Source organism: Podarcis gaigeae, assembly GCF_964106915.1.
Source record: "Podarcis gaigeae genome assembly, chromosome: 18".
Taxonomy (NCBI): Eukaryota; Metazoa; Chordata; class Lepidosauria; order Squamata; family Lacertidae; genus Podarcis; species Podarcis gaigeae.
The window spans coordinates 1,327,954-1,351,963 of NC_139696.1; the positions used below are offsets into that span (position 1 = coordinate 1,327,954).

The following is a 24,010-nucleotide window of genomic DNA, read 5'->3' on the forward strand; positions in this document are numbered from 1 at the left end:
TCTGTGCATTAATTTTGGGCACGGCACTTGGCTGCAAAATTCAGAGTTCAAAAAGCGTCAGCCTCTGTTTTGCAAAGTACAACTGGGTATATTCGCTTTAAAAAGTGGCTTGAATCTAAATTCTTCCACCTGCCTTGCAAGCCTTAACCACTAGGCCTGCTGGTCACATGATCTGGAAGCTGTACGCCGGCTCCCTCGGCCAGTAAAGCGAGATGAGCGCCACAACCCCAGAGTCGGCCACGACTGGACCTAATGGTCAGGGGTCCCTTTACCTTTATGTGTCCCTTGAAGTCTGAGTTCCTGCGTCTTCTTAAGTCTTCCTCTTGTCTTTCTCTCCAGGATCATTGACACGAGTACAATTCAGCAGGAAAGACTCCAGGCCATAGCGGTAAGTCCTTGATTTTGCATCCTAATAAAGGATCATCGTCATCTTAATTTCTTATTTATACTCCCCCCCAATCTGGCTGGGTTTCCCCAGCCACTCTGGGCGGCTCCCAACAGAATATTAAAAACACAATAAAATATCAAACATTAAAAAGCTTCCCTAAACAGGGCTGCCTTCAGATGTCTTCTAAAAGTCAGATACTGAGGTCCAGCTGACCTTGAAAGCCTTAAATGGCCCAGTAGACCTGAAGGAGCGTCTCCACCCCGGACACCTGGGTCCATCTCCTGAGGGCCTTCTAGCAGTTCCCTCCCTGTGAGAAGCGAGGTTACAGGGAACCAGGCAGGGGGCCTTCTCGGTGGTGGCGCCCTCGCTTCAGATGTCAAGGAAATAAACAACTATCTGACTTTTAGAAGACATCTGAAGGCAGCCCTGTTTAGGGAAGCTTTTAATATTGCACAGACTATTATATTTTAATATGTTGCTGGAAGCTGCCCAGAGTGGCTGGGGAAACCCAGGCAAATGGGTGGCGTATAAATAATAAATTATTACTATTAAATTATTATAGTTGTTTATTTCCTTGACATCTAATGGGAGTGCGCCACCACCAAGAAGGCCCTCTGCCTGGTTCCCTGTAACCTCGCTTCTCGCAGGGAGGGAACCACCAGAAGGCTCCAACCATCTGAGCAACCTGGCGCCAAATTCTGTTTCCGAACCATCTTCAGAGTCAGCTCTACGTAGAAAGCATTGCATTAATTATTGCATTAATTTAACCTGGAGGTTACCAGAGCATAGATGACACGAGTTAGGCTATCCCTGTCCAGATAGGGAAATTTGCACAAAACTGCTGGCAAATTTTTGTAAGGAATTTTTATTTTTTAAAAAATTGCAAGCAAATTGATGTGGAAATGAAAAGAACTCCATTTAATACTGGTGGCAGGGGAGAGAATGAGAAACTTAAATCGGCCGTTTCCTAGTTCCTGGTTAGTCAGAATGCAAGGGTGCTGAACTGTGCATTGATGTTGTTGTTGTTGTTTAGTCGTTTAGTCGTGTCCGACTCTTCGTGACCAGAGCACGCCAGGCCCTCCTGTCTTCCACTGCCTCCCACAGTTTGGTCAAACTCATGCTGGTCACTTCGAGAACACTGTCCCACCATCTCGTCCTCTGTCCTCCCTTTCTCCTTGTGCCCTCCATCTTTCCCAACATCAGGGTCTTTTCCAGGGAGTCTTCTCTTCTCCTGAGGTGGCCAAAGTCTTGGAGCCTCAGCTTCAGGATCTGTCCTTCCAGTGAGCACTCAGGGCTGATTTCCTTCCGAATGGAGAGGTTGGATCTTCTTGCAGTCCATGGGACTCTCAAGAGTCTCCTCCAGCACCAGAATTCAAAAGCATCCATTCTTCGGCCATCAGCCTTCTTTATGGTCCAGCTCTCCCTTCCATACGTCACTACTGGGAAAACCAGAGCTTTAACTATACGGGCCTTTGTTGGCAAGGAGATGTCTCTGCTTTTTAAGATGCTGTCTAGGACATGCCAAAACAGATCTCATCTTGTGTCGAGATTCATTTGGTGCTATTGTCCCCATCCCTATTATTATTCTTTTAAATTATTACCTGTGCTTTACCTGGAAGTCCCCGGGCAGGTTGCGCCATTGAAAAGACATTCAGAATTGTTTGGAAACTTGCAGGACGGAACGCAATCGCTAAATATAACTCGGGTCTGTGTTAAAGTGGTGCATCTTCACCATTCGCCCCAAATGCACCCCTCTCTGTGGAGAGTTTGCAGGTTAGGGCCTGCGACCGGGAACACCCTCTCCTGGTCCGCTGCCATCCGGAAGGGCGAGGGTGCAAGAATCGACTCTTTTTCACATTTATTTTGGCACATAGGTGAAGCACCAGACTCTGAGAACTGTCAAGGCTGCAGACCCTCCAAGTGCCCCTATTTTCCAGTCTCAGACTTACAGAAGCCGTCCCAGTTTCTGATTTGATCCCAGAATGCCTGCTTTTCCTTAGGGAGCCCCTATTTTCAGGGGGGAAACTTTGGAGGGGATGGAATAGGACGTCCCTCTTTTCAGGGGAGAAACGTTGGAGGGGATGGAATAGGACGTCCCTATTTTCAGGGGAGAAACGTTGGAGGGGATGGAATAGGACGTCCCTATTTTCAGGGGGGAAACTTTGGAGGGGATGGAATAGGACGTCCCTATTTTCAGGGGAGAAACGTTGGAGGGGATGGAATAGGACGTCCCTATTTTCAGGGGAGAAACGTTGGAGGGGATGGAATAGGACGTCCCTCTTTTCAGGGGAGAAACGTTGGAGGGGATGGAATAGGACGTCCCTATTTTCAGGGGAGAAACGTTGGAGGAGATGGAACAGGACGTCCCTATTTTCAGGGGAGAAACGTTGGAGGGGATGGAATAGGACGTCCCTATTTTCAGGGGAGAAACGTTGGAGGGGATGGAATAGGACGTCCCTCTTTTCAGGGGAGAAACGTTGGAGGGGATGGAATAGGACGTCCCTATTTTCAGGGGAGAAACGTTGGAGGGGATGGAGTAGGACTTTCTTATTTTCAGGGGAGAAACGTTGGAGGGGATGGAATAGGACGTCCCTATTTGGATTTGGCCTGCTGGCCAGACTTTGGCCATGCCAGACTTCAAGGGGCGGAGAGCCATTCGATCCCCGGACGGTGCCCATTCCAAATGTTTGGGTTTTTTAAAACAAAAAGCAGTGAACGAGAAGCCGCTCGTGGCCCTCTCCCAAATCCAGAGAAGAGGAGGAAGAAGATTTGGGCAGGTGGCCAGCGCTCGCTGTAGGTTTCGGAGGCTCCTAGAGTTTGAAGGCCATCTCCAAGGGGTCGCTTCTCTCAGGGGGGGCGGGCCCAACCTCCCCATCGCAGGAGATTCGCCGGCCCCCGTGGCGAGGTGTGTGCCAGGGGAACGGCGCTGCCAAGCCCTGGCGCTGGCCCCTGCTAGTCTCCCGAGCTCAGCTGCCCGAGAATGCGGTGTTCTCAAAAGGGCACCCGATGGGCACATATGTTGGGGGTCCAAAGACCTCTGTTTGCCCGGCTCTGTCTGAATTGGCGGTGCCAAATGGTGGGGAAAGATCAGCGTATTCCTCACGGCCTCCCCAAATTTGGCTGCCCCATCCTCGCAGCTCGAGGAGGAAGCGGGTTACCGGGGGACCCCTGCTGCGCAGCGCTGGCATCCAGCTGATGTTGTAGCTTCGCCGGCTTCTAAAGGCAGAGAAGAAAAGAGTCTATGTCAGGGACCAGAAGAAGGATGCCATTGTCTCAGAGAGAGGCGCGTTCAAGCTGAAGGGAGAGTTCCACATTTGTAGCTCTCTCTCAAGGTTACAACCCGGGTTGGGGAAGATGCAAAACAGGCCGGGAGATAGCGAGCTTTCTTGCTTTCACCCTCCTCCCTCCCCAGGAAGGAATTGAGCTCATCCGTCAGATAAATGGCATTTTTGCCCCAGGGACAAATCCAAGAAACGGGGGCACCGTCATGCGGACGGCCCACTGGACACCAGGTCCCCTGTCCATTTCTCTTCCTACCCTGCCTTTAGCATACCCTCTCCCCTGAAAATAGGGACGTCCTCTTCCATCCCCTCCAACATTTCTCCCCTGAAAATAGGGACATCCTATTCCATCCCCTCCAACGTTTCTCCCCTGAAAATAGGGACGTCCTCTTCCATCCCCTCCAACATTTCTCCCCTGAAAATAGGGACATCCTATTCCATCCCCTCCAACGTTTCTGCCCTGAAAATAGGGACGTCCTATTCCATCCCCTCCAACGTTTCTCCCCTGAAAATAGGGACGTCCTATTCCATCCCCTCCAAAGTTTCTTTGCGGAAAATAGGGACGTCCTATTCTATCCCCTCCAACGTTTCTGCCCTGAAAATAGGGACGTCCTATTCCATCCCCTCCAACGTTTCTCCCCTGAAAATAGGGACGTCCTATTCCATCCCCTCCAAAGTTTCTTTGCGGAAAATAGGGACGTCCTATTCCATCCCCTCCAACGTTTCTCCTCTGAAAATAGGGACGTCCTATTCCATCCCCTCCAATGTTTCTCCCCTGAAAGGAGGGACGTCCTATTCCATCCCCTCCAACGTTTCTCCCCTGAAAATAGGGACGTCCTATTCCATCCCCTCCAAAGTTTCTTTGCGGAAAATAGGGACGTCCTATTCTATCCCCTCCAACGTTTCTGCCCTGAAAATAGGGACGTCCTATTCCATCCCCTCCAACGTTTCTCCCCTGAAAATAGGGACGTCCTATTCCATCCCCTCCAAAGTTTCTTTGCGGAAAATAGGGACGTCCTATTCCATCCCCTCCAACGTTTCTCCTCTGAAAATAGGGACGTCCTATTCCATCCCCTCCAATGTTACTCCCCTGAAAGGAGGGACGTCCTATTCCATCCCCTCCAACGTTTCTCCCATGAAAATAGGGACGTCCTATTCCATCCCCTCCAACGTTTCTCCTGTGAAAATAGGGACGTCCTATTCCATCCCCTCCAACGTTTCTCCCCTGAAAATAGGGACGTCCTATTCCATCCCCTCCAACGTTTCTCCCCTGAAAAGAGGGATGTCCTATTCCATCCCCTCCAACGTTTCTCCCCTGAAAAGAGGGACGTCCTATTCCATTCCCTCCAACGTTTCTCCCCTGAAAAGAGGGACGTCCTATTCCATCCCCTCCAACGTTTCTCCCATGAAAATAGGGACGTCCTATTCCATCCCCTCCAACGTTTCTCCTGTGAAAATAGGGACGTCCTATTCCATCCCCTCCAACGTTTCTCCCCTGAAAATAGGGACGTCCTATTCCATCCCCTCCAACGTTTCTCCCCTGAAAAGAGGGATGTCCTATTCCATCCCCTCCAACGTTTCCCCATTGAAAATAGGCACGCCCTATTCCATCCCCTCCAAAGTTTCTTTGCGGAAAATAGGGACATCCTATTCCATCCCCTCCAACGTTTCTCCTGTGAAAATAGGGACGTCCTATTCCATCCCCTCCAACGTTTCTCCCCTGAAAATAGGGACGTCCTATTCCATCCCCTCCAACGTTTCTCCCCTGAAAAGAGGGATGTCCTATTCCATCCCCTCCAACGTTTCCCCATTGAAAATAGGCACGCCCTATTCCATCCCCTCCAAAGTTTCTTTGCGGAAAATAGGGACATCCTATTCCATCCCCTCCAACGTTTCTCCCCTGAAAACAGGGACGTCCTAAGGAAAATCAGAACATTCTGGGATCAGATCTGAAACCGGGAGGGCTTCTGTAAATCCGGGAGTGTCCCTGGGAAATAGGGACACTCAGAGGGTTTGGAATCTACCGGAAAAGGGGCATCATTGGGGTCTTTTGCCTCCTGCCACTTTCTCTCTCTCCCCCCTCCCGTAATGACGCCCCTGTTTTCATTGGAGAAACGTTGGAAGGTATGCAATGCAGGGAGCCCAAAGCCAAGCGTCTCGACTGGCCCCGGTTTCCCGGAAAATAAATCACCGCTCGCGATTCATGCCACCCCCCCCCTCTTTTGGCACTGGGCGCCTGTGGCTGAAGGCTGTTCCCCCTCCGCCGCTCGCAGTACGCCATGTTCCTGGCCTCTCCAAATCACCCATCCTGTACAGATCTCGCAACAAAGAGCATTTATGTTGGCTTTAAGGCTAGGAAGGGAAAGCGCGCACACACACACACAAACACCGCAATTGTCCTGTAATGATCTGTTATCAACAGCTCAGAAGGACGGAGCTTTGCGCCCCGCTGAGCGTGAGATGGAAGGCTGCCCAATCGCCGCAGGATGCCCTGAAGTCCACACAAGCGCATTTAGAGACATGGGGAGGCTGCGTCTTACGGCTTTTTAACATGTGTTTGTGGGAAGAAGGGGGCCCGGTCTAGTTCAGGGTTGTCTGAGCGGCAGCTTGCCCGAGTTTCAAACTCAGGGTCCTGTCCCAAACTTTCCCGGTGAGAGTTTCCGCCTGCCAAAGCAGACGCCCAGTGGCTGAGCTACAAGATCCTAGTCCTCATGGTGGGTTTAAAATTGGCGTGTCTGAATGGTCCTGAACGGTGTAACCCTGCCCCTGCTGCTCCTTCAAGCGGTCAAACACGGACCGGAGCGAGTCGTACAGGATGATGGGGATGAAGATGTCGGCGTCACTCTCATCCTCCTCGTAATTCTCCAAGACCTGCAGGACATGGGAAGTTAGTTGGTGTGGAGGACTCCCTGGTCCTGAATGGGTTAACCGTACCCCTGAAGGACCAGGTGTGCAGCCTGGGAGTCGTTCTGGACTCACAGCTGTCCATGGAGGCGCAGGTCAGTTCTGTGTCCAGGGCAGCTCCATCTGGGACACAGGATGAGACCCTCCCTGCCCGCAGACTGTCTGGCCAGAGTGGTGCATGCTCTGGTTATCTCCCGCTTGGACTACTGCAATGCGCTCTACGTGGGGCTCCCTTTGAAGGTGACCCGGAAACTGCAACTAATCCAGAATGCAGCAGCCAGACTGGGGACTGGGAGTGGAGTCCACATAACACCGGTCCTATATTGGCTCCCAGGACGTTTCTGAGCACAATTCAAAGTGTTGGTGCTGACCTTTAAAGCCCTAAACAGCCCAGTGGAAATGAAGGAGTGTCTCCACCCCGGACACCGGGGTCCCTCTCCCGAGGGCCTTCCTGTCGGTCCCCTCCCTGCGAGAAGCGAAGTTACAGGGAACCAGGCAGAGGGCCTTCTCGGTGGTGGCGCCCTCCCTGTGGAATGCCCTTGAGGAGATAAACAGATACCTGACTTTGAGAAGACATCTGAAGGCAGCCCTCTTTGAGGAAGTTTGGCGTTTTATTACGTTTATATATGTGTGGGAAGCTGCCCAGACTGGCTGGGCTAACACCGGCCAGATGGGTGTGGAATAAATAATAAAATTATTATGGTCATGATTCGCCCTAGGTGGGCAAGCTGAGGCATGCGCAGGTGTGCTCTGCAACTGAGCTGCTGTGTCCCTTTCACCCAGGGCACCTTGTTGGTTAATCTAACCCAAAATCAGCCAAACGAAGGCACACCCAGCACCGCTTTGGTCCTGGCTGCCCGCCCGTACCTTGAAGTCCCCTTTCGGACGCTCATTTTTTCCTGACGCTGTCCGCTAGATACAGGCCCTTCACAACAAAGGAGAGATTGTTTCAGAGGGAAAGGAAGGACAGAGAGAGAGAGAGAGAGAGAGAGAGAGAGAGAGAGAGAGAGAAGAGAAACCGTCAGGAGCAAAGAGACTCCGGCCAGCTCTGTGTCCGTCCTGGGAATGAACGTGAGGCTCTGTTAACGGAGAAATCTGAGGGCTCCCTTGGACAAAAAACAAGGACACCAGCCAGGAATCCCAGAGCAAAACAGCAGCCAGTCGGCTTGGTCTTTATTGAAGACCCTCGAGACAGGACTCCCACCTGCCACCAGGTGAAACAGGATGGAAGCCCCGAACAAAAGAGAACCCAATCTTTTATTAGCTGCTAATCCCCATTACAGGGACGCGGGTGGCGCTGTGGGTTAAACCACAGAGCCTAGGACTTGCCGATCAGAAGATCGGCTGTTCGAATCCCCGCGACGGGGTGAGCTCCCATTGCTCGGTCCCTGCTCCTGCCCACCTAGCAGTTCGAAAGCACGCCAGTGCAAGTAGATAAATAGGTACCCCTTTATAGCGGGAAGGTAACGACGTTTCCGTGCACTGCTCTGGTTCGCCAGAAGCGGCTCAGTCCTGCTGGCCACATGACCCGGAAGCTGTACACTGGCTCCCTCGGCCAGTAAAGCGAGATGAGCGCCGCAACCCCAGAGTCGGCCACGACTGGACCTAATGGTCAGGGGTCCCTTTACCTTTTTAATCCCCATTACACCCCCCCCCAAACTACATCACTCATACATCATGGTTACATCATGAAAGGGGAGGTCTGGTGGCCGCAATCTGAGCATACTGGACCCTGCCCCATGGTCCTCTTGACCTCCACCAAACACCCATCAAGTGGAACAAAAGAGATATTTCCATTTCCCTGTTTCCCAGCCAAGTTCATCCCACCCTTTTGTCTTCATCTGGGCTTGTTATTTCTGGAATGGCTACCTGTCTGGCCCTCAGGTATCAGGAGACCAGGGATTATCCCTCAGGCAGAGGGGCTGCTGAGGAGCAGAGCTCACAGGTCTAGATGAATTTCTGAAGTTTTCCCTGTGAGCCAGTACAGAGATACATTGATCAGTGAATTCTTACATTTGGTATCATGCAGCAAAGGCCCTTTGAATAGGCAGGAAGAAACTGCGATGAAGTGTTTTGTGGGGACAAATCACAAAAGTCACAAAAGCGATTGCGCTGGTTTTGGTAGTGGGCTGCAACCCCCCCCCCAACCTATACATAAATTCCTGCAACACTCTGCAAAAAGTTCGGAGGGAGGGAGGCGATCTTTGCAGGCTGTTCCGAAAAGGAGAGAGAGAAATGGATCATCGCTTGGCAGGCAGGCGACGCGTTTGGAAGAGCTTGCAGCAGGCTTGGCTGCCAAAGGAATATTGTCTGGTTTTTCCATGTGGGGCCGGAATGAAGACATTTCCAGGGTTTAACTCCCCTTGTCCCGGCCACCTCCGGAAATGCAACAGAGGGTGGATTTTTTTTTTTCATTTTGCATTTTTGCACGCCAGTGGAAAAAGCGCTCTCCTCCACAGAGACCCTGTTTGGGTGTTGAAATATCAGCAGGGGGGTCCCTTTTGGAAGTGCAAATTTGGGGAGCTGCGATTCCGTTTGCATTTAACTCATTTCTCCTTTTGGAAACATGGCACAAACTGGAACGGAGCCAAGCTATGATATTCACGCTTCTCCAAATTTTGCAAAGGAGTTTTTCCAGCCCTGCAATAATGTGTACAAAAATATGCAGATTAGGGGGAAATGCACAAATTAGACGCCTCTTTCGAGTCTTTTTTTCCCCCATGCCAACACTCCTAAAACAGGAGTTGCTTAAACAAATTATTTATTCACTTGACATCTGGCGGGAGGGCGTTCCCGGAGACTGACTCTCCAGAGTGGTGCATGCTCTGGTTATCTCCCGCTTGGACTACTGCCATGCGCTCTCCGTGGGGCTCCCTTGGAAGGTGACCCGGAAACTACAACTAATCCAGAATGCGGCAGCTAGACGGGACTGGGAGTGGAGACCACATAACACCGGTCCTGAAAGACCTACATTGGTTCCCAGGACGTTTCCGAGCACAATTCAAAGTGTTGGGGCTGACCTTGAAAGCCCTAAATGGCCCAGTATCCCTGAAGGAGCATCTCCACCCCCTTCGTTCTGCCCGGACACCGGGGTCCCTCTCCTGAGGGCCTTCTGGTGGTTCTCTCCCTTCGAGAAGCGAGGTTACAGGGAACCAGGCAGAGGGCCTTCTTGGTGGTGGCGCCCTCCCATCAAATGTCAAGGAAATAAACAACGATCTGACTTTTAGAAGACATCTGAAGGCAGCCCTGTTTAGGGAAGCTTATAATGTTTGATGCTGTATTGTTTTTAATATTCGATTGGGAGCGGCCCAGAGCGGCTGGGAAAACTCAGCCTGATGGGCGGGTCATAAATGATAAATTATTATAATAATATTATTATTATTATGAATGGGGCTGTCCCCCAATTTCTGTTTTCCCAGCGGGATTTTGATTTAACTAGGGCGACAGGGAGCCTCTGCTGTCCAAGAGGAGGACAACAAAAGCATCCCTTGTTTGCGACACATTCTTGCCCTCGTTTCGAGAGGGAAATCAAGCATGGAGCAGCCCTGAGAGGGATGGAATTTCTCTCCCGGTTGCAAACAACAACAGATTCTTGTTCGAGGTTTGCCTGGCAGGAGTCCAAAGAGGTCCCATTTCGGAGAAAATTGCTTTTCTGTATCTTCTTTAAGCTCTCTCACTCTTGGGCTGGAAAATGTTCCCTGTCTTCAGCGGAAGCGAAACGCTGATCTGGTTCGCCTTCAAAGGCAAACCTGTCGAATTTGCGTTTTCCGGAACGAAACGAGAACCGAAAAATATATAGGTGGAATACGTCTGTATAAAAGAATGTCAAAATATCAATCGGTTGGCAGGTTTTGACTGAGTTTCTATGTATAAATTGGATAACTTCATAAAATTTAAAGTTAAGCTGAACAACGTGGAGAAAAGAAAGCGAAGTGTGGATTCGAGGAATCCAGTTCGGGAACGCAATGCGAAAATCAGAGGTCATGTTAAATTCAATTATAAAATGATGTTTTATCAGTTCAACTTATCAATTCAATTTCTAAAATTTATAAATTCAATTATAAAATGATGAAGAGGAACGAATGGTGGTTTATTTTTATTTTGTCTTCACCATCTATTGAGTATTTCCGTTCTACAGTTTCAAAACCAATAAAGCATTAAAAAGAGAGAGAAACGAAATGCGGCCGCGCTTGGATTTTGCAGCGCAGTTCTGCAACCGACCGATTATTTGCAAAAAATAATAATAATGTGCACAGCACATGTACGTCAGGGGAAATAACATACCCAAACTGCATTGTATTGCAGGGGCAAATCCCGTTGTAGTTTGAAATATTCACAAATAAAAGCTTTTAAAAATAATAATAAAAAAAGGAAAAAGTAACCGCCCTCCCTAACTCATGGCCAAGCGGGAAACGAGGTGGGAACTTTGGAAAGACCTCAGGAGTCTGTTTTAACTTTTGGGGAGGCTGCCACTCACTTTTTGTCTCCCCCCCCTGTTCCTCCTACCTTCCTTTCCACCTGCGATTTCAGGAGAAGAGGAAGCGCCAAGCCGAGATCGAAAACAAGAGGAGGCAACTGGAAGATGACCGGCGTCAGTTGCAACACTTAAAGGTAGGGAGAGCTGCTGGAAGGGATCATGATCTGAACCCGCTCCCCAAAAAATCAGGGGGGGGGGAGGCACCTTGATAGAGGGGGCCGCTCACTGTTTGCCAGAACTTGCTTAAGGTCATACAGAGACACTTGGCAACCGAGGTAATTCTAAATAATGCTTTAAATAAATACGATAGCAACAATAACCCAGACGACCCCTTGGGGTCCCTTTCAAGTTGTACTACTCTACGATTCCTCCGTTTGCCTCCCAGTCAAAGACCTTGAGGGAAAGATGGCTGCTGGAAGGAGCCCCTTCGTCGACAGCCGAGGAAGGTGACGCCTTGAAAAAACAGATGCAGGAGGATGATTTGAAGGCCAAGGAGCTGGAAGAAAGCATTCAGAGGTAAGGGCTCAGGTGTGTTGTTGGCTGCGTGCGTGGCCAAGCGAAGACCCAGCTAAAATCTTCAGCGGATGGAGGATGGATGGCAGTTAACAGATTGAGGTTGTATCCTGACAAGACAGAAGGACTGTTTGGGCGGGGGCAGGAGGTGGGCGGGTGTGGAGGACACCCTGGTCCTGAATGGGGTCACTGTGCCCAGGTGCCCAGCCTGGGAGTCATTCTGGACTCACAGCTGTCCATGGAGGCACAGGCCAATTCTGTGTCCAGGGCAGCTGTTTATCAGCTCCAACTGGTACGCAGGATGAGACCCTCCCTGTCCACAGACTGTCTCTCCAGAGTGGTGCATGCTCTGGTTATCTCTTGCTTGGACTACTGCCATGTGCTCTCCGTGGTGCTACCTTTGAAGGTGACCCAGAAACTGCAATTAATCCAGAATGAGGCAGCTAGACTGGGGACTGGGAGCGGCCGCCAAGACCATATAACACCAGTCTTGAAAGACCTACATTAGCTCCCAGGACGTTTCCGAGCACAATTCAAAGTGTTGGTGCTGACCTTGAAAGCCCTAAATGGCCTCGGTCCAGTATACCTGCAGGAGCATCTCCACCTCCATCGTTCTGCTTGGACACTGAGGTCCAGCTCCAAGGGCCTTCTGGTGGTTCCCTTGCTGCAAGAAGCCAAGTTACAGGGAACCAGGCAGAGGGCCTTCTCGGTGGTGGTGCCCGTCCTGTGGAACGCCCTTCCACCAGTTGTCAAAGAGAAAAATAACTACCAAACTTTTAGAAGACATCTACCCTGCAGAAGACCTTAAGGTCCATGAAGAACCATAGTTTAGAGGTCCTGGACCAGAAGGAAGTCAGATTATCCTCCGCCAGGGCCAGGGCCTTCTCAGTGATGGCTCTGTCCTGGTGGAATGCTCTGTCCCATGAGACCAGGGCCCTGCAGGATTTAACCTCCTTCTGCAGGGCCTGTAAGACAGAGCTATTCCGCCTGGCCTTTAATTTGAATTCAGCCTGATCTTTTATTTCCCTTCCCTCCCCTCCCCTTTTATGACGATCACCCGCTCTGAGACCCCACAGCTAATTCTCCCCTGGCCTCCTCGCTGGCCCAAGTAGAACCAATTCAGCCAGCTAGCCCTGGCGATTACCTAATGCTTATTTCCCCTAAACTGATTTTCAAATTTTATTGTTATTCGTGTTTTTATACCGTATCTTATGCTGCTTTTACAATTAAGTGTTTTAAATTTGTTGTTAGCCGCCCTGAGCCCGGTTTTTGAACCGGGAAGGGCGGGGTATAAATAAAAAATTATTATTATTATTATTATTATTATTATTATTATTATTATATGTCGGCCGCTGCATTGATGTGTTTCGTACGGCAGACTCCTCTGGGGGAAATTGCCTCTCCATGAGAACAGAGCGTCACTGGCAAGGCTTCCACGATTCTGTTCCAGGCTGCACCTCTCCCTTTGGCAAGGGCTGAAGCTCCGCATTTTGGGAGGCCAAAGGAAAGGGAGAGGTTTAGAGAGGGATATGGAAACCAATGCAACTGTCTTCTTCCCTCCAGAGCCCCTCTCTTCCCTTCTCCCGCTCTAAAGGGATCCTGGCAGGCAGCGGATGCAAAAGCCATCTCTGCTTTCCGATTAAGAGACAGCCGGTAGCTAAATGAATATCTAAACATTTTTTGCATTTCGTTATATATTCATTTAGGAAAACACCAGAAGGTTTTCTATTGGGAATAGTACCAGGAAGTCTAAAGGAAGAAGACAATACAGTCCTGACAATTATATTTGTACGCAACAGTAGCCGCAAGGCAAAAAATTGGAAAAGTGTTATTATACCGACAAAAATAGAGTGGCTTGCCAAATTATTGGAGTATTACAATATATCCAAAACAATGGGAGAAATTGGAAGGATCTCAAAAGAGAAAATAGACAGGGACTGGAAGGTGTTTAAAGGATACTTGCAAAACCATATTGAAAAATCAGAACTCCTATTAGAATAAACAAGTTCCGTTTTAAATACTGGAATACTAAATAAGATGGATAAGAATGTGTAATAGAAAAAGAAGCATGAAATTAGGTTAAAGGTGTGTGAAAGAAAGTAAAAGAAGTGGAAAGAAATTGCAATTGAGTAGATTGGAAGTCTAACACAAAGGTGGGGTGAGGGGGGGTGATGGGAAAAGGAATTATCTGTGGGACTGAATGTAGGTATGTTTGAATATTTTTAAGGATTTTATAAAATGTATGTTTGTATGCTTGTATATTCGCAATATGTGTGTATTAATGCTGAATTATTTTAACAATAAAAACTTTTCAAAAAAAAGAGAGAGAGAGGGAGAGAGAGAGACAGCCGGTAGCTGTTTCTCGCCTCCTGCCTCCGGGTCTCCCGGGTGAGACAATCCCTTTCTTGAGTCTTTTCAAAGTTTGCACAGGGATGAGACGGACCTGGCGGTCGCTCCAGCCAAAAGCGAATCTCTGCAAAGGCTGCTTTTCAGTTTGGAGGAAAGGCATGTTCGTGGAGTCATAGAATTAAATAATAATAATATTTACACCCCGCCCATCCGGCTGGGTTTCCCCAGCCACTCTGGGTGGCTCCCAACAGAATATTAAAATTAGAATAAAACATTAAAAACTTCCCTATACAGGGCTGCCTTCAGATGTCTTCTAAAAGTCAGGTAGTTGTTTATTTCCTTGGCATCTGATGGGAGGGCGCCACCACCGAGAAGGCCCTCTGCCTGGTTCCCTGGAAGCTCACTTCTTGCAGGGAGGGAACCGCCAGAAGGCCTTCGGAGATGGACCCAGGTGTCCGGGCTGGACGATGGGGGTGGAGACGCTCCTTCAGGTATACTGGGCCATTTAGGGCTTTCAAGGTCAGCCCCAACACTTTGAATTGTGCTCAGAAACATCCTGGGAACCAATGGAGGTCTTTCAGGACCGGTGTTATCCGGTCTCCACTCCCTTCCAATGCCGTTTCCCTCTTCCAGGTTGGAGAAGGAGCTGGAGCAACTGGAAAACGGGATCTCGGCGTCGTCCACCAAAGAGAACATGGCTGAGGAGACGCGGGCGGGGGGCAAGGAGGACAAGGCGCCCCGTACACCGAAGGTCAGAAGAAGTCCTTCTCCCACCCCCCCGTCTCAGCCTGAGAATATTATTATTATTATTATTATTATTATTATTATTATTATTATTATTGATATTATTATTGATATTATTAGTGTTGGAAGCTGCCCATAGTGGCTGGGGCAGGTGGATAGACAGACAGACAGATGATAGATAGATAGATAGATGATAGATAGATAGATAGATAGATAGATAGATAAGTGTAAACTGCTTAACTTATTATTTGCTGATGTTTAATTTCACCGTATACTATGGGATCCTAATGGATTATTGAATATTGCTTTATTTGATATGAGCTGTTTATTGCAATTTTTTATATCGGGCCAGATTGTTGCTATTAATGCTTGATGTTTTTACTACGACTACTACTACAACTATGTGTGTTGGAAGCCGCCCAGAGTGGCTGGGGCAGGTAGAAATCTATTTATATATAAAAATCTCAGCCTGGCCTGCCCCTGACCAAAGCCATCTCAAATTCATCAGAGGGTGCTGGTCTGCCTCCCGTGTTTTTAAACTTTGATATACTCCATATAAATATATATATATATATATATATATTCCCATAATATCTGCTTTCTTTTTCCACAGACTCCTCTAGGCTCGGCCAAAGGTAGGTACCTTTGTTTGTTTGTTTGTTTGTTTGTTTGTTTGTTTGCACCAACACCCTTGTGCAAATTAATCGAAACAAACAAATAACCCAGAGATGCACGTTCTACTCGTGCAAAAACACACTGATTCTCGGACTGTCCGGGGGCCGGATTCAGAAGGCGATTGGGCCGGATCCGGCCCCCGGGCCTTAGTTTGCCTTCCCGTGTTCTAGTGGCAGGTTGTTCCCCAGACTTGCTTGCCTGAACTGAAGTTCATTCCGGATAAGACAAAGAGGTTCTATCTAGTGGCAGGTAGTTCCCTGGACTTGCTTGCCTGAACTGAAGTTCAATCCAGATAAGACAGAGAGGTTCTATCTACTGGCAGGTAGTTCCCCAGACTTGCTTGCCTGAACTGAAGTTCAATCCAGATAAGACAGAGAGGTTCTAGTTATTGGCTGCAGTCTCCCGACACCCTAATAACTGATTTAAATTTGGAGGTTTAAGTATATTATGTTGGTATGGGAACTGCCGTGTGATGGGCCAATGGCTGTAATAAAGATCAATCAATCAATCAATCAATCAATCAATCAATCAATCAATCGACACCCTAATAACTGAAGCATCCCCCAAACATTTTCCTTTGCGGTTGCTTGACAAACTGATCAATGCGGCGTAGAAAACATGCTTTGTTTCCATGAATTTGCACAACGGCGTAGACCCCACATTTTTCTGAAGGTGAGCCCACCGTGTGACGCGGCGGCAAAAACGGCCAATGCTATTCTAAGTCCAGTGTCCAGATCAAAGGACGTCAGAGTCCCGCTCTGTTCTGCCTTGGTCAGACCACAGCTAGAATCCCATGTCCGGTTCTGGGCGCCGGAATTTAAGGATATTGACAAGGTGGACAAGATGATCAAGGGCCTGGGAACTGAGCCGGATGAGGAATGGTCAAAGGAGCTGGGGATGTTTCGCCTGGGAAAGAGGAAAATAGGAGAGACATCTTCCAATACAGTGGAAGCGGAGGTGCTCTTCTGCGCATGCGGTGAAACCCAGAAGCATATACCGTATTTTTCGCTCTATAAGACACACCAGACCACAAGATGTACCTAGTTTTTGGAGGAGGAAAACAAGAAAAAAAATATTCTGAATCTCAGAGGGCAGAACAGCAAGAGGGATCACTGCGCAGCGAAAGCAGCAATCCCTCTTGCTGTTCTGGCTTCTGGGATTGCTGCGCAGCCTGCCTTCGCTCCATAAGACGCACACACATTTCCCCTTACTTTTTAGGAGGGAAAAAGTGAGTCTTATAGAGCGAAAAATACGGTACTTCCGGGTCTGCCGCCTTCGCAACCCGAAGATTACGTATCCCTCTGGATACGTAAGCTGAGGTACCACTGTATCTCAAAGGGCTGCCCCATGGGAGAGGGTACATACATGCTTCTTTTCTCCTGCTCCATAGGGCAGGACTCGAACCCCTGACTTCCTTAGAGGGCGGAGGTCCTCTACCCCCGTTTTTCAATCCCGGCTGGACCTGGGGGATTTTCGAAAAGGAGCTACAGTCGTACCTCCCCTTACGTATCGGGGATGCGAACACGGCAAACCCAGAAGTATTTTTCCGGGTTTTTTCGCTGCTGCGCATGCATGCGCAGAAGACCAAACCTCTTTATTTATTGATGGAACCCCTTATATAGGATCCTGCATCTAAATTTTCCCTCGGCCCTTTTGCGGGCCCATGTGGGATCAGCGTGGATAGCTGGCCCTGGTGAATATTTGACGTTCCCTCTCCTTACGGTCTTGATTTATGGGCCGCCAGTAAAAAGAGGCTGCATTTTAAGCTGTATTTTAATCAATTGTGCGGTTCCGATTTTTTTAAAAAACTGTATTTTATATTTGGTGTTAGGCGCCCTGAGCCTGGTCTTGGCCGGGGAGGGCAGGGTATATATAAATAAAAAAATTATTATTATTTATTATAAACAACGCTGCACACATGTGCAGAAGCGGCGCCTCAGAGCAGGGAGCAGTGCGTTGTCCTGCTGTGTTGCTAGGTTGGTAACGCCAAGGTTGCGGGTTCGAGTCCCTGCCTCGTGGGGGGTTGGACTGGATGACCTCTGGGGGTCCCTTCCGACTCGACAGCTCTGTGATTCTAACTCCCTTCCCACCCTTCTCCTCCTCGCCCCCCAAGTGGAAAACAGAGTCTCCAACAGCCCTGTTAAAGTGGTGGAAGGCGGTGGGATGATGAAGGCAGGTAGGTCGGATCGTGGCCTCTTGCTCTTATGGACACACTAATCCTTTACGCTCTCGGGCCCCCCAAAATGGGGCAGCTGGGGGGACGACGGGAAGCCCCTCTGCCTGACTGTAGCAGCATGCTGCTTTCGCCTGCTTTCGCCGGGAGTGGGGTGGGGTGGGGTGGTCTAACTATCTCGGCGTAACGCCCTCCATTTTTGTGGGGGGCAAACCCCACATGGCTTAGTTGATGGGTTAGAGCAGGGCCGGATTTACGTATAAGCTAAACAAGCTTTAAATTTAAAGGGGGGAAAACCCCTGGATATACATTTCCAAAATATTATCTATCTATATCTATCTATCTATCTATCTATCTATCTATCTATCTATCTATCATCTATCTATCTATCTATCATCTATCAATCTATATCTATCATCTATCTATCTATCTATCTATCTATCTATCTATCTATCATCTATCTATCATCTATCTATCTATCTATCTATCTATCTATCTATATCTATGCCAGTGCCAGATTTACATATAAGCTAAACAAGCTCTAGCTTAGGGCCCCTCTCTCTTGGGGCCCCCAAAAAAAAATTAAAGGAAAATTAATTTAAAGGCGAAAAACAACCTGTATGTACATGTATGCAAAATATTATCTATTTTTCTATCTATCTAAGCCAGTGTTGGATTTACGTATAAGCTAAACAGGCTATAGCTCAGGTCCCTACTCTCTAGGGGGCCCCAAAAAATTTAAAGGAAAAAAAACACTGGATGTACATTTTCAAAATATTATCTATCTATCTATCTATCTATCTATCATCTATCTATCATCTATCCCAGTGTCGGAATTACATATAAGCAAGCAAGCTATAGCTTAGGGCCACACTCTCTTGGCCCCCCCCCCAAAAAAAATTTAAAGGAAAAAAACAACTGGATGTACATTTCCAAAATATAAGATTAAAAGCAAATAAAATAAAACCTACATCCAGCAACCGTGTTTTGTGTTGTGTGGGCTCCATGGATGTAAGTCATGGGCCCCGCCTGCTCCCATAAATATCCCTGGTTTGCTCCTTTCTATATACAGGGTGCCTACATTCTGCATGGACTGGTTGCAGGGCAACACGGGCAAATGGCTCGAGATACCTATGAGGTCTGTAAATGACCATATAGCATATATTCAACACAAAAAACAGTGGCAATTTGTTGTTGACAAAGGACAGCTGGACATATGAAGGGCCCCATCACCTTCAGGAGCTGAGGGCCGCATCAAACCTAAATCCGGCCCTGGGTTAGAGAGCGCCGTGCTTAAACTCAAAACCGAATAATGCACTCGAGAATTGCTGCGTCAATTTCCCCCTCTCGTGTGCTTCTAGGCTAGTGCTCTCTCTCCTTCTATATATATAATTTTATTTTATTTGTAACTGTCCCACTTTGGGCAGCATCCAGCATACACGAAACCATTATAAAACATTAAACATTAAAAACTTCCCCTATGCAAATCTCTCTCTACAGTTGCAATCGAAATTATTCCACCCTCGGTGCATATCAGGACCTTTATCCAAATTTTACAGGCTTTTTTAGCTGTTCACGTTGAGCAAATCGAATCAGAGCAATTTAAATATCTGTTGCATTTTCAGCTGAATTTGGGGGAGCCACCTGATCCCCCCAAAATGTTCTTCGTTTGCCCTAGTCTTGCAGTTCTTAAAAATTCCCGTTCCCATTCGGCCCGGCCCATATCTTGCAACAAAACTCTTCCCTCTGTGCTGGAACCGAATATCTGAGCAGCAGTGCCTCTGAGAAAGTACAGAGTGCTTTTTCTTCACTGCCGTCACCGTGGGGTTTTTTCAGGGGGGTGACGTTTGGCATGGCAAAGGGGAGAATGGAACATGGTCTCCCCAGATTCGGTCCACAATTTCTCCTCTCACTCCCTCCAAATAAACAAACAATACCGGGAAGTGCTAATGGCAGGATCTAATTGGAAAATTTTGTGAATAAATAGATTTGCATTTGTTCTAATTGCAGGAAATAATTGGATTCTTAAAAATGAATTAATTAAACAAACAGATTTGCATCCGTTTCGCTCCGGCGGCAGAAACCAAACTCCACAGCTCAAGATGAAATCAATTTGCGTTATTTCAGCCTCGCCGGGGAATCGAAAGTGGGAAGAGTTAGATAAGCGCTAACGCATTCTAGGTTAGAGGAAATGACATTACGGGAAACGAGATGCGCTGAGTGATATTTTAACTTGTCAAGGTTTAATTGGCAGCTTCGGAGAAATAGATCTGCATTCTTTAATTCCGACTGCAGAACTTAATGGTTTTGTTTGTTTTGAATGGATAAAGCGTTGAAGAATGGATTTCACCTGGAATTTACTGACTCAAGGCGGGGAGTTGTACCCTACCTAGAGTAGACTTTTTATACGAATGAGCCGAAGTACATCATGCTGGGTGTCTACTCTGAGTAGTAGGACTGAGGTTAGATTAAGCCCATTTTCATGGGAGAAACGTTGGAGGGGATGGAAGAGGACGTCCCTATTTTCAGGGGAGAAATGTTGGAGGAGATGGAATAGGACATCCCTATTTTCAGGGATGGGACGCAGGTGGCGCTGTGGGTTAAAGCCTCAGCGCCTAGGACTTGCCGATCGAAAGGTCGGCGGTTCGAATCCCTGCAGCGGGGTGTGCTCCCGCTGCTCGGTCCCAGCGCCTGCCAACCTAGCAGTTCGAAAGCACCTCCGGGTGCAAGTAGATAAATAGGGACCGCTTACCAGCGGGAAGGTAAACGGCGTTTCCGTGTGCGGCTCTGGCTCGCCAGAGCAGCGATGTCACGCTGGCCACGTGACCCGGAAGTGTCTCCGGACAGCGCTGGCCCCCGGCCTCTTAAGTGAGATGGGCGCACAACCCCAGAGTCTGTCAAGACTGGCCCGTACGGGCAGGGGTACCTTTACCTTTACCTTTATTTTCAGGGGAGAAACATTGGAGGGGATGGAATAGGACGTCCCTCTTTTCAGGGGAGAAACATTGGAGGGGATGGAATAGGACGTCCCTCTTTTCAGGGGAGAAACGTTGGAGGGGATGGAATAGGACGTCCCTCTTTTCAGGGGAGAAACGTTGGAGGGGATGGAATAGGACGTCCCTATTTTCAGGGGAGAAACATTGGAGGGAACATCTCTGTGTTGGAAGGTATCGGCTATCATTTGCAGCCAGCTCCTACCAGAGCGAATTTTGCAAGCTGCATTCGCCATCCTCTTAATATATAAATGAAGATGAGGAGTGAAAATTTACTCACCCACCTTGAGCCTTGAGCTCCTCACTAGCTGCCTGGAGGGGGGCAGGCGAACCCAGAAACTTCAGGCCAGCCCTGGAGGTCTGGCATTCTGAATATGGGCAGGGGGGTGGGATTGGGGGTAAAGGAACAGGTTGTTGTTGTTTAGTTGTTTAGTCGTGTCCGCCTCTTCGTGACCCCCTGGACCAGAGCACACCAGGCACTCCTGTCTTCCGCTGCGTCCCGCAGTTTGGTCAAACTCATGCTGGTCCCTTCGAAAACACTGTCCCACCATCTCGTCCTCTGTCGTCCCCTTCTCCTTGTGCCCTCCATCTTTCCCAACATCAGGGTCTTTTCCAGGGAGTCTTCTCTTCTCCTGAGGTGGCCAAAGTATTGGAGCCTCAGCTTCAGGATCTGTCCATCCAGTGAGCACTCAGGGCTGATTTCCTTCAGAATGGAGAGGTCTGATCTTCTTGCAGTCCATGGGACTCTCAAGAGTCTCCTCCAGCACCATAATTCAAAGCATCCATTCTTTGGCGATTAGCTTTCTTGATGGTCCAGCTCTCACTTCCACACATCACTACTGGGGAAAACAGAGCTTGAACTATAGGGACCTTTGTTGGCAAGGTGATCTCTCTGCCAATTTCATTTCCTACCCGTTCCTTTTTCTTTTTTAATGAACGGGTAGGAAATTAAATTGGCTGATTCCTCACTCCTTCCTGGGAACCAGCCTTGCATTCCTGAATCGCCAGAGGTTTCAAAGGTCAGAGAAGACCATCCGCAAGGTCAAAGCATCCTAAAGGCAGCTGGAACCGCCCCCCCCCCCCGCAAAGAGGGCCATTGCCCATTAACCGCAGCAGAGTTGTCACGCGCCAAAAAAAACACAAAATAAAATAAGCCCTCTCACAGCGAGGGGCTCGGCTCGATAGGTTTCCATGCCGCGGGCTGAAATGTCATTTATATAACCGCGTTGGGCGCAAATGCAATTTGCTCCGTAAAGATTGGGTATGGCGGAGAACAGAAGTAACGTTCTGGCCTCGCGTCGCACGTTTTGTAGCAAGTATTAAGGCATATTAGTAGCTGGGTGTCCAGCTGTTCCATTTTTCCCCCCTTTACAATAATGTTTATTAAGTTTCATACAAACATAACACATATTATAAAATAAATGAAACAAAAAAGCACACACGAATAAAACAAAAATAAAAAAGAGTAGAACAACAAAAGCATAAGTAATACAAGTTAATTAATTAATTAAACTTCCAACCTCACAAACTTCCTCCCGTCTGAATTTCCTTGTAACTGAACGTAGCAGTTTTCCAATATCATTATTCCAAAAACAATATTCCAATTATAGTCAAGTTTCCTAACTTTTCTTAACGTTCCAAATCTCATTTATTTAATTATGTCCTAATTTAAACCTAGGCCTATATGGTACTTTCAGGTAGCTTCTAATTTTTTAATGTTACAATATTTATTCAAATAGTCTATAAATTTCTTCCAGGCTTCAATCACATCTGAAAATTTTCCAACCTTATCACTTAATTTACATTTCTTACTTTCACTGTTACCTTTAAATAGTGTAACTAATATCTAGCTAAGGGAGCTGGGCATGTTTAGCCTGGAGAAGAGGAGGTTAAGGGGTGATATGATAGCCATGTTCAAATATATAAAAGGATGTCACATAGAGGAGGGAGAAAGGTTGTTTTCTGCTGCTCCAGAGAAGCGGACACGGAGCAATGGATCCAAACTACAAGAAAGAAGATTCCACCTAAACATTAGGAAGAACTTCCTGACAGTAAGAGCTGTTCGACAGTGGAATTTGCTGCCCAGGAGTGTGGTGGAGTCTCCTTCTTTGGAGGTCTTTAAGCAGAGGCTTGACAACCATATGTCAGGAGTGCTCTGATGGTGTTTCCTGCTTGGCAGGGGGTTGGACTCGATGGCCCTTGTGGTCTCTTCCAACTCTAGGATTCTAGGATTCTATCTCTCTTCTTTCTCTTCTTTGCAATATTTCATACAGTTCTCCTTACAAAACCTCTTGTAGTTCTACTCGTGTAATTTGTCGATTTCAGTTCAAATAGTTCATATATTTCTTCCTATCTTCTGTAAATCTCTGCCAAACTTAATCCGTTCCGGAAGTCCGTTTGACTTCCGAAATGTTCAAAAACCAAGGCGCGGCTTCTTCTTCTTCTTCTTCTATCCAAGTCCTTTATTATAAAAATTAATACAGCTTGCTGAAAATTCTGTGGCTTCTTATTGGGGCCCCGGAAACAGCCGCATTGGATGTTTGGCTTCCAAAAAATGTTCGAAAACCGGGACACCCGCTTCCGGGGTTTCGGCGTTTGGGAACCAAGGTACTGCTGTATGTATGTGTGTGTGTGTGTGGACATGGGTGGCACTGTGGGTTAAACCACGGAGCCTTGGGCTTGCCGATCAGCAGGTCGGCGGTTCGAATCCCTGCGACAGGGTGAGCTCCCGTTGCTCAGTCCCTGCTCCTGCCAACCTAGCAGTTCGAAAGCACATCAAAGTGCAAGTAGATAAATAGGTACCACCCCAGAAGGAAGGTAAACGGCGTTTCCGTGCGCTGCTCTGGTTCTCCAGAAGCGGCTCAGTCCTGCTGGCCACATGACCCAGAAGCTGTACACCGGCTCCCTCGGCCAATAAAGAGAGATGAGCGGCGTAACCCCAGAGTCAGTCACGACTGGACCTAATGGTCAGGGGTCCCTTTACTATATATATACTTCCTCGCTAGGTGCGGTCCAACAGGTGAAGCCCCATGGGCACCAATGGGGATTAACCCACACGAAGCAGGGATGGGCTGCTTTTCGCAGGCTACGCTCAGCACTGTAGACGAGAGGCTCCCTTTCTCCTTACGGAGAGTTGGACGGACCCTGCACGCCGCTTTCTAACCACACCCCTTGCACTTTGGAGCTTGCCCCCTCTGCACCCGCTTTGCGGCCTCACGCCATGCCCGTACGACGCACACCTTGCTTTCCAGCGGGAGTCGGGGCCCCGGGAGCCTCGGCGGGGCGGCAGGGCTTCACTCTCCTGTTTGCCCCCCAGCTATGTACTCCGTGGAGATCACAGTGGAGAAGGACAAACTGACGGGCGAGACCAAGGTCCTGTCGAGCACCACCAGGCTGCCCAAAGACCGCTCGGTTCAGGGGGTCAAGGTGTACGAGGACGAGATGAAAGGTACGCGCCAGCGGAGGGCAGGGTCCGAAAAACGGCGAGGACAAGGCTCCTGGCGCCTGGGATGT

At 48.4% G+C, this 24,010-nt stretch overlaps 1 protein-coding gene across 7 annotated transcripts in view; it reads left to right on the forward strand.

Annotated features, from left to right (window-relative positions):
* PALM (paralemmin) overlaps positions 1-24,010 on the forward strand; it is a 50,357-nt gene that overhangs the window by 19,830 nt on the left and 6,517 nt on the right. For 4 of the 7 annotated variants that reach the window (XR_014559735.1, XR_014559736.1, XR_014559737.1 and 1 more), the window contains exons 2-6: positions 340-388; positions 11,104-11,184; positions 11,436-11,566; positions 14,546-14,663; positions 15,270-15,291. Coding sequence is in view for 2 of the 7 variants with exons in the window: in XM_083720635.1 (XP_083576761.1) it covers positions 340-388; positions 11,104-11,184; positions 11,436-11,566; positions 14,546-14,663; positions 15,270-15,291 (401 nt within the window). In the remaining 5 variants the exon portion in view is untranslated. Of the gene's footprint in view, positions 1-339; positions 389-11,103; positions 11,185-11,435; positions 11,567-14,545; positions 14,664-15,269; positions 15,292-17,444; positions 17,508-23,813; positions 23,946-24,010 lie in introns of all 7 variants that reach the window. The other 3 variants (XR_014559733.1, XR_014559734.1, XM_083720634.1) reach the window with 1 other exon arrangement.